Below are 11066 nucleotides of genomic sequence, written 5' to 3'. Positions count from 1 at the left end.
GGAACTCAACAAGGGTATAATTATTTTGCTCTAGAAAAGTCCTAAGTACATTCATATAATTTCTCCCCAGAAAGTTAGCTACGGAATGGGTAACGCAACACACCAGAGAAAACGCATTTGGGGGCCTCAGAAAGGACTGCTTTGTACAAAAACAACTCTTCACTCGTGTGACAATACATTTCCCTGTGTAAAATTGTTTTTTCCACAGAGTGCTCTGTCCCTACTTTAAAAAACCCTCGTTCTACAGAGAAATTAAAACAAACACCATGCACATACTTAGCCACACCCACCCAGCATTTTCATTGGCGATATTAGATTTGCTGTGCTTATTTACTCTTTTCTTCTGTAAATGCATCCTGGCTCTGAGCACCACCCTCAGGCAGATGCTATCCGAGCTGTGACTACAGCTCTTGGTAAGCAGACGATGTGCGGAATGCTGATGGAGAGGGTTAGCGCTAGCTCAGGAAAATAAGCAAGGACAGAGTCCAGGTAACCTAAAACAATTTCACACTTGACAGAATATTAACAGGGCATGCTGCACCGCCAGACATGAATTTCATTTGCACAGGAGAAAAACAATCTGTGCTGTAAATGTAACCCAGTGGGTAGGAGGGATGGAAGAGGGAGGACACACAGATTGCCTCACGCACAGCGTCCCTTAGCAGTGGCTGGAGCGAGGCCTTTGCAGTTCTGCCTTTTGTGTCTACTCTGCCCTTTGCAGTTCTCGCTGAGTGACCCGAAGCAGTTGGTACAACTCGGAGAGAGATTTCAGAGTCCTCTGGTGCCCGGCAGCATCCCCAGGCCCCGGCTCGGCACACTCCTGCACAGCCTTCTGCAGCTGCAGCTGCATGGGGAGGGAAACCGACGGTCCTCTGAGATTTGGGGAAAACCAGCGACGGAATATTTTGTCACAGATCACCTGGGGAAAGAGAAAAGAGCAGACTGTGGTCTTTCAGGAGCTACAACTAATGCCCTGCTGCTTCTGGGGGACCGTAGCAAAATGTCATCTGAATGCAAAAAGCCTCCAGCCATTCAGAGGAAGGTATAGAAAAGGAGCGTCCACAAAGGCTGTGCTGGAGCTGAGGAAGCCCCCTTCTTCTCACTTGAGCGTAACAAGCGGTGAGGGTGAGGGGATGGGGGAAGCAGGCAAAGGCTGCCAAGCTACACTCCCTCAGCCTCCCCACTGCCCTAGTGTCTCGCAGCAGAACCCAGCTGGGTGAGCTCTAAGACTCCCAGCCCTAGGGCCAAGAACCCCGCGGACTCCTCTTTCCGCTCCATCCACGTGCTATGTCTCTAGAGTGGGGAATCGCAGGCGTAGCCCCCTCACTGCTTAAACGTGGGCAGTGCCAGCTTTACCACTAGTGCAGACAGCACTGCTAGTCCCCTGCCCCTGCTCCCTTCGCTCCCCTGACTGAGGTACTGGGCTAACAACTACACAAAACCACGGCAAATAAACACGAGCGAATACCAAGGTCTGTCTGCATGCCCCAAAACGGGATTTATGAACAGGACTGGCACTGATGTAGCCATGTTTTAAAACCTGACTGTCTTCATCTCAGCAGTCTCCTGGTATATACCATGCATTTGATAGCCAATGTGATTTCAAAAGAAATGGATGCATAAAGCAGCTGTGTCTACTCACTTGCAAGTTGTTATTGGCTCTCTGTGCTCCACATTTCCTGATTTTCAGATCGCATTTTGAAAAGCAATCAAAAAAATTACAATCTTCATCTCCTGTGCAGTTCTGTTCGAGGATGTCCCTCATTTTGGGTTCAAAAAAGGCCATATCCACATCAATGGCCACCACCTGTGGATCAAAACAACCCATCAGATCACGGCCCGTGGGACGGGGCTGAGCAAGCGTTCTTTGCTGCGTGCTTTTGGAAATGCTGTGCTGAGAGCTTCTGCCAGTGGGGAACTGGGATCACAACAAGGGCTTTGTTTCACTTCACTGAGCTGCGCTCGTCTTTTAGATACCACTTTTTAAACAAAACCAGCCAGTGCTTATGACACCAGGAAAGGGAAAGTTATTTGTGGACAATATGCGTCCCTGGGGTCTACCAGTTTGATTTGCCTTAAGCTGGGACTATCCAACTTGAAGATGGATCTACTTGTTGTTGCAGTGTATGCAGATGGCACCTCCACCTTTTAATTATATCACGGTGCAAAATTATCTACACGGTATCATTTCAAAATTTATCACGCAGACTAAACCCCTGCCTTTATCATTACGGAGAGGAGCAGTGGGATGCACAGAGGTACCTGCACCTGGTACAGCTCTGCAAACCTGCCATTGCATTCAGTGGGTTTGCATCTGCTCAGCTGTGGAAAGACATCCCTGGGGTTGTTGAAAGCGGGGACTGGCTTTGCCAGGTCCTGTTTGCTGTGGTTTGACTCATTTATTATGTATTGGCCTATAACAGAGTCCAACCAGCAGTTGGTCTCAGTAGAAAAAGGAAGGACTGAAGGGATCAATCGATTTTCTCACCCTGACACAAGGCTTGCAAAATAGTGAATATACTAAAGTACAAAGAGGTCTGCAGAGCTGCTGCCCGAGACAGGTTTGAGAACACTCTAGGAGCAAAGGGCTGTAGTCTCACTTTCTGTCAGTGTCACTCCATCCATGCATACCTCACTTAAAAAATCACAGCAAAAAATCACAGGGAGAAAGGAAGCCAGTAATGGGATGGCAGCTGCCTGACGACACAAAACGCAGTCAGCGTATGTTCAGAGCTGCGCTTAACACTCAACAGGGTCAGGGACACTCCCATGCAGCGGCTGACACACGCTTCCAAGGAGGAAAATGTCTGGGACTTGGGCAAAGCAGAGTTACCTGGGCTCAGATGATAGTTTCATTTTAAGATTCAGCCACCCCAATCACAGGGGAAGGTGAATGGTGTGGCTGCAGCAGCAACTGCATCAACCCCAGGAACTAAAGATGTCTGGTGTGGAAGAAGTCCAAATAAACCTTACACAGACAAAAGAAAGAACAGGCTGATCTTCACTTTATTCAGCTTCTTTTTCCCCAGGGAAAATCTTAGAGATGAGGCATAGCTTAAAAACTCCAGTATTTTTAAGCTTCTTGAAGAGCCTGATAATGATGATCTAGCCTAAGGAATTTCACACGTTTGGACAGGCAATTTTTTTCCTTTTTTTTTTTCTTCCTTAGCTTTCTGCAGTTTTGCTGTGCAGTTCTCTGGAGAAGAGACAGTGAAAGCAGTGCAGGGTTTCCCCAGTCCTAGGGTTGCTGCATCAGCTCCCAGATGGGTCTCTGCCAGCACTGAGCACCTTCGACAACCTGATCAATTGCATCGCTAGGAGAAACAGCCCTGGTTCCCAAACGTGAGGCTGCCAAAGGCTTCGGTGGTTTCACTGAAATTCATCTGTACAAAAATGTGTGGGCACCCAGCCAGACTCTGTGAAGATAGAGCTCTACCTATGAACAGATGCATTTTGGTGGGGTTTGTTACGGTGGTAATTGATGATGTACCTAAGGAAATTCAGGAAAGACCCACACTGGCTCCTGACATGATTTAAAGTCACGTTTAAGGTGCTGTAATCTTTCTAGTTCTCTGCGGTGCTGCTAAAAGAGGAAGCTCTCCCAGAGCGCTGTGTATTCACCCGGACCTCCTTCCAACCCTGCACCTTATGTAGCTACGTGGCAGCTTGAAATTCCCCTGGATGATCCGCCAGGCAGTGGTCGCTCCTCTCCGCACTGCAGGAACAGTGTGTGAGGGCTGGAGTGCCGCCCCACCACTGAAAACAATCCTCAGACTAAAACTATTGCACTCCAGGCACACTTCTTTGGGCATTACCGGTCTCCTTACTGGGATGAGGAATACTGGTACTATTGTGGGTGTTTATTATTCCATACAGAGCACAAGAAACAAACAAGTGGAAAAATTAACAAACAGATGTAAGGGACAAAAAAAAAAAAGGCTGGCTTGCTCTGTTCCTGTTCTGGAACCAGTTGGTAAAACCACCTAGAGTCTCTGCTTCTCACTCAGCTTCCTTCTTCACCGATCACAAGCTCCTTGTGTGTGTGTGTAATGGGAGATATCAAAGAGCTGGAAGTAATGTGCAACTGTGAGAGCCATGTGTAAGCAGCAATTCACTTTTTTTTAAAATTAATTCTCCTAGATAATACTAAATCAGAATACTTCCCTGTATCAGGAGGTGACTGCTGTCTGTTTAGACCCCAAAAGTCATGGGAAGATTCTGGAGAAGCGAGTCTCACATCCGATATTCTCTCACTTTTCCTAAATGAAATCTCTTCTCCTGTGAGCATCATGGAATCACAGAATAGCAGGTTGGAAGGGACCTCAAGGATCATCTGGTCTGACCTTTCTCAGGAAAACTACAGTGTAGATGAGATGGCCCAGCACCCCATTGAGTTGAATCTTAAACATGTCCAACGCTGGGGACTCCGTCCTTCCCTGGAGAGATTATTCCAATGACTGATTGTTCTTGTCTTGAAAAATTTTCCTCTTGTACTCAGTCGGAATCTGACCAGGAGTAACTTGCACCCACAACCCCTAGTCTTAGTCCCTGTGACTCCTTGTAAAAAGGGAGTCCCCATCCTATTTGTAGCCACCCTTTAAATACCGGAACATGGTGACAAGGTGTCCCCTGCTTTGGTGTGTGCCCAGCCACACGCAGTCTGTGTAACTGAAAAAGACGGGCAATGCCTGCCCCGAGGAATCCCTGCCGATCCTCACTTTGCCTCAGCGCTGGTACGCCTGGTCTAGTTTCTCGCTGCAGCTCCTCACCCACTCCCCGTCCAGCTGCTGTATTGCACCTGAATAAACAAGGGGAGGGAAGGGAAGGGCAGAGGGGAAGCACTGTAATCGATCTTAATGGCTCTATGTTTAGGCAAGGTCTGCCTGGTACTTTGAAGATGCAAGTGTTGTATTAACACTCAGTGAGTACTGAAAATAGCATTAAAGTCCCCAAAAGTGCTTTATACTCAGCCAGAGTGTAGAAACTCCACTGATGACACTGTGAATTGTGAGCCTGGTTCAAACGCTTACTGCACGGTGCCTCCCATCCGTACTCGAATTCCCATCGAAACCAGCAGAATGTCTGTCCACAGAATGAACGCAAGATACACGCAGTAGCGTGGTGCTGAGCTACATCACTGCTTGGAAACCATGCACAGCTATTCAGCTCCGAGTTACAGCTGTACAGTGAAAAGTCAAAGAGTGCCCGTACCAGGGAGTTTCATGTCGCTGTCCTTGGATCATTTCCAGACCTGATAAGCTGAACGCTAAAGCACAAATGTGTGTGTTTGGATGTGGGGTGTTCCCGTTGGCTCAAACCAGAGAATTCAGCCTTAGCATTCCAACTCAAATAGTTCTGCCTTTCAGCATCGCTACCAGAAATGGCTGCTGGGACTCAAATTAAAGCTCCGTGTACAGCTTTTGAGATCTCCTTGCCTTTGGGAGGTATCCCTCACCACATCCAAGGGCACTGTGCTGATGCCTTTGAGGAGGTAAAACAAATCAGAACTGAGCAAGCAGTTCTCAAAACATGCAGCAGAATTTAGTGCTCTGAAATGCGGCTGCACATATTACAAAGAGGAAAAGCAGTAGAGAATCTCCCCTGTCACTTGTAAATGCATTGGCTTTGTGAAAACCTGGCCAGAAGCTGTACAAGGATGGAGTGTCATTTTTAAACAGCCACTTTCAGATTAGAATTTGACCTCAAATTGCTGCAACACCACCCCAAAGACCCAACTTACCGTGAGATCGTGCCTGATAGCAAAGTTTTCTGGTTTGATGTCACACAGGTGAAGTCGGTGAGAGAAATCATTATCAAAATGCTGCACCATGTCCAGAAAGCTGAGTGCTATGTCAGTGATGGCTCTCACCCTGCTTCTGTGGCCAGCAAGGGAGGGACCAACCACGTTTTCCAAAGGGAAAAGAGTTTTGTGCCAGGCATGTCCCGCTGTGAGGTACTCCACAGCATAAAAGTGTCCACAAGAACCAATAATTCGTAGCACATGTTTGCTGAAGTCCTGCAGCAGACTGAAGTAGATATATTCTTCTTGCTGGAGCAAGGACCACATGCTGGCCACCTGTGCTTTCCAATGTGGTCCCTTCTTACTTGTCCACAGTGGCCCCATGGTATTGTTAGATAGTTCTAGCCCTAGGACGTTTTTGACCTCCAAGGCTACCATCAGCAGAAGCTCTGTTTCAGGAATATCCTGTGTTTCCACCTCCTCTAGCATACTGAGATGCTGGTAGCTGGAGAAGACCTCCTTTTTGGATTTCAGGATGATGGGCTGGCCTCTCCAGTCAGCTTGGATGACCTTCTTACCTCTATCATAGTAAAGGCAGTGTTTGTACACCAGCTTCTGTGCCACGCAGAGGTCTTCACAGAGGTCACCAGTCAGGGCTCCACTGCTGTAGTCAAGACACTGGAGTGAAAGAGCAGAGTATTCATAGCAGGACCATGCACCCATGGACTACTTAGAAGAAAAACAAAGAATCAGCAACAGTCCTAGGCTCAAGAGGTTTGCAGCAGCTGTGCTACCACAAGCACACACCTTCTACAGCCGTTGGGTGATTCAGTGGTTTTTCAGAAGTCTCTAGAGACCTCTGACTAGAGGGAGTCTTGCTTCAAAACAGGGATTCTTGGGATGGTAAAATACAGGCTTTTGGGGGCAAGGAAATGGACTGGATCACCTGTTACTCTTGATTTCTTGTCACATATGAATTCAGTGAGACAAGCTCTGAACACACTTGGATGCGCTGTGTGAGATCCTGGGCTGCAACGCTTTAAGGCACTGGAGGTAACTCCCACTATAATGCAGGACTTCTCTGGAAGGTTCAGCGCAGCGTAACTGAGACATCCCCACTTAAACTACAGGAAGATCCATGGGTAGGCAAATTGCTGGGACCTTCTGCAGCCCTGAATGTTTCAACCTTCCACTCAGCATGCCCTGAACAAAGCTGTAAGAACCTCCTTCTGCGCTACCAGGAAATACAGTGGTTGCACTCAACGCCCCTTGGACCAAGAACCTTCAGAATTTTTAAACATGTAAATGCTGTAAGACAAAACTACTTTTCCAGGCTTTATAGGTAATTATCAGAAATGACATTTTAATATGAATTGCCTAAATATTTTTTTTTTAATTGGAAAAAAATCAGCCTGTGAAAACTTGGGAACTGATGCTTGATAGTTAAGTGGTCCCCACAAATTCATACAAGAACTGCAGGGATTCCCTCACCAGACCTTTCTTCAACCCATAATTGTTTCCATACCATCATTTCCAAAAGTGTAGGCAGTCAATATATTCCTGTGGGCATTCAGAAGTGCAGCTGCAGGGACTGCTGTGGGCGAATCAGTAGAGGGGATGCTCAGAGGTCTCTGGCGAAAGGGGAATAGACCCTGGTGGTGCAGAAAGCCAAACATCTGGGAGGCAGCTTGACAGCGTCAGCCTTCTTCATTGCTTTCTGGCATCTGAACTTTTATTTAAACAAGTTGGCAAGCTCCCCCCTGCATGTGTAGCACTTGCAGCGGCTGCCTGAACCCCACCTCATTTGTGACTTCTTGTTACATACACAAGAAACATGATCATAAATTCAAGTGATGTATTTTCTTATTTTCTTAGTCTCTGAGGTGTGCACCAGAGGAATACATTCTGGTGCCAGGCAACACTCAAAGTCCAGCCTTAAACAGCACATTGGGGAATGGGTGCAGGATTAAGTCCAAAATCCAGGAATGGCGATAAATTGACTGAAACAGCTCACTGAGGGCAGTTCAGACAGGCATTAAACTTATTTATACTCTGAATTTCTCACAGCCCAAATGAGAACATTCAGTGCCAGCAAGGAAAGCCAGGTAGGCAAACTCTGGCATGAATGTCCTGATCCTGAGTCCTGGGTGATGTATGTGCGTGAATCACTCACATCTGCATCACACCAGGATGGTCAAGCAGACTCACGGGGCTGTCTGCAGACTTCAGAGCACGCAGTTTGATGTTCTTGCTTTTGAAAATCTACTCCTATGAATGTAATACAAATTTATTTTCCCTTTTTAAGTACGAAATGTAATTTTCTTAACAGAAGTAGTTTAGCTTTTCTTACCATCTGGAACTCCAAGCAATTTTATAAAGAAGATTACAAACAGAAGGGATTTGGGGAGTTTTTCTTTGGAGCATAAGTATAATCACATTTAAAATCATTGCTCTCCTGTTGAGAAGACCACAACCTAACTCTGCTGCTGCTGCAGTAATAGAGAATGTAAGACTTAGTCCTGCAGTTGGGTCCATATGGGTGAACACTTGCCCAGGTGGTCAATTCTACTGTGGTCCATCAAGGTTACTCTTAGACAGTATGTGTGCATGGACCTCTTGCATCTAGAGGAACCAAGCTCAGAACACCTACAGTCAAACATGTGAACATGCAGCTTATTTTCTTGTGTTGCCATCACGTCATTCTTAATCGCATTAATGAGAAAAAATCGTTGTGGAAAAAACAGTCTCGCTTTTCCCAGACATAGGAGATGAGTCATTTTTGAATCTGGCAGCTTTTTAGGACTCGTCCACTGGTCCAGTGGAACCCATAAATCTTTGATTATCAACCTAGGATCTGCCAAACAGTCTCTGAAACTGTTTCTTCTTACACTGAACTTGCACAGTGTTTTGCAAACTGGGATTTGTGAAGGAGGATGTGACCAAGGAGCTCCTGGTCTCACAGTGATGAAACACAGATCAGCCTTCCAGAAGTAACATTCTCTGCTGGCCACCAATGCAAGCAAGGATTTCAAAAAGGCTTCCTCAAATAAGCAATCAAGAAATCTGAGCAATTTTCAAGGGGTTTCTACTCACAGAATGCAGTGAGTTGTGAGTCACTCACCGGCTTTAAATATCTCCTCAGCTTCCCGTTCATTACAACCTAGAAGTTCAGCAAACACTGACTCCACCTTCACAGCCTCACTACTCCCCCATCCTCGTTTTCCAGCTTCTAGTGTCTATGTTTTGCCATAAGCACAGTACACTCAGTAAGATCAGCTCCCAGCCCTCCTGCTATAATCCTTATTTTTTCAGCCTCCAGGTGATTTTTCCATTTTTATTCCCTCCCTGCTTCTTCTCTCCTTCTCTCCACTTTCCCCTCCAGCAGCCTTCGAAGTACAGTCATCAGAACTGAATGCTGTTGTCTGGTGTTGCAAAGACAGCCAACAGCCCTTCCCTAATTCTCCTTTTTGGAGACATCAGAGGTTATATTAACGTTTCAGGCTCAGTCTGAACTGGTAGTTCATGTTGCAGCAATTTGTTACCCCTATGTCCTTTCCAAATTCATACAGTTTTACAAGATGAGACTTGTATAAGTCTTCCATCCTACCTGCATAGCTTGTACTCTTGTGCTCCCCAGTGTACTAGCTTGCGTTTTACCCCAGTAAAACACATTTTGGTGGGCTGAAACATTTAACCAGGTGATTCAGAGTACCCTGCCATGACAAGATAGTCTATTTATTATTTACCAACCCAGGAACCTTTGCACTAACTGCAAACTTTACCATAGAAGATTTTATATCATCATGATGGCTGCTGATAAAAAGAAGAATCAGTTCCCCAAAGAAATCTTCCAGAATGGTCCTCCATGCTGCCATCCCTGTCTTACTCTCTTAATGACTGCATTTTGAAATCTGTCGACGAGACAGTTTTAAATTCACCTAATGAGTGCCCTTTGAATGCCACAAAGTGCCAGATTTTTTAAACTAAAATAGGAAACTGAAACGAAGCCAAAAGCCTTACAGAAGAGCAGCTATACTACACAAAACTGCAAACACAAGCATGGTTTGGACTCGCTCATCTGTTTAAAATTGGCTACATAATTTTTAATACCCTTAGCACACTTACCAAGATCAGTTGAAAAAGTTGGGTTTAAATTCATGTAAAGGATTAAATTCAGGTAAAAGTTTAAATTAATGTAAACCCCACTAAGGGTTTATATAAATTTAAATAACTTTCTGTACTACCGTCACTACTGCGTAGGTCAGGCCTGAGTCCTGCCTTGTTTTCAGGTACTTCTGCGTAAACACGATACTGAGCAAGCTCTTGGCAGGCATCAAGATTAATTGATTTCTCCAGAGAAAGCAGAAATTGATCACTATGATTTAGTGTGTTCAGTGTAAATTGAGACCAGTGTTAGGAAAGAGTAAGTGGGTTTTTGGACAGTAAAGCTGGTTTCTGCAAAATGCCCAGTGCTACCTCAGCCTTCCCAGTGCAGTACACATCTGCACAGCTGCGCATTTTCCTGAGAAGAAGGAAATACACCTTCAGAAATACCACTTGCAAGGGTGTACAACCATGGAATTTTCACCCACTTGCTTAAAACAGCTCATCTTATCTCCTGCTGGAAATATGACAGATGACTAGTAAAAGAGTTTTTCTTGGAAGTCAAATTTTGCCTAATAAAAGAGATGCAAGCTGTCAGATTGTCTTGTAGATCAACTGAACTTTCTGCATCTGTGCAATTCACACTGTCCTTGGAAGATGTATAACGAGTTATTTTGGGGCTGATGAAGACAAGCTGATTTTCTAACGTTTCCACTAGAAGGATGATCTATTTCTAACATCATCTGGGAAAACTGTCGCTTACAAACCTTAATGGTACTATCGATACCTACGGAAGCGGATGAGCACAGCAATCTCAGCTGCTCTTCTTTCTCTGGAAGGAGGGTTGCAACTGAGCTATCACCCAGCACAGAGACACCTTCCCAAGCGCGCTCCTGAAATCCAATCCCTGCCTGGCCTTTGGAAGTCACGCCTAATGCTTTCCAAACTAAAAGGCAGCAACAAGTCTCTGTCCATCTGTTTACTGGCGAGTGTGATGGCAAGAGCCTGGACCTCCCTGAGCTTGGAACTCCTTGGACCACCGTGCTCTTCCCAGGCACATAAGGATTGGGCAGGATTCACTGCTTCCGCTGCAATCCCGAGCTCAGCTGTACTTCAGGCTTACTGCCGGGGTAAAGAAAGTGGATCTCACTGCCATTAAAAACGCTGTCAGCACAGCTGCCTACAGTTTCTCTTCCTTTATTATACACAATTTACAGAAAAG

At 45.8% G+C, this 11066-nt stretch overlaps 1 protein-coding gene across 1 annotated transcript; it reads right to left on the bottom strand.

Moving 5' to 3' along the window:
* Positions 1-505: 505 nt before the first annotated feature.
* FAM69C (family with sequence similarity 69, member C) lies at positions 506-6418 on the bottom strand (the record flags this gene model as incomplete). The annotated part of the gene is made up of 3 exons (XM_010135422.1): positions 506-919; positions 1643-1807; positions 5741-6418. Coding segments are annotated over 3 exons (1059 nt in total), but the record flags the coding sequence as incomplete, so codon positions are not given.
* Between the last annotated feature and the right edge of the window lie 4648 nt (positions 6419-11066).

Source organism: Buceros rhinoceros, unplaced genomic scaffold (genome assembly GCF_000710305.1).
Source record: "Buceros rhinoceros silvestris isolate BGI_N320 unplaced genomic scaffold, ASM71030v1 scaffold7864, whole genome shotgun sequence".
In the NCBI taxonomy this organism is placed as follows: domain Eukaryota; kingdom Metazoa; phylum Chordata; class Aves; order Bucerotiformes; family Bucerotidae; genus Buceros; species Buceros rhinoceros.
The sequence above is the reverse complement of the archived record's forward strand: the minus strand, read 5'-3'. Positions and strand labels throughout refer to the sequence as shown.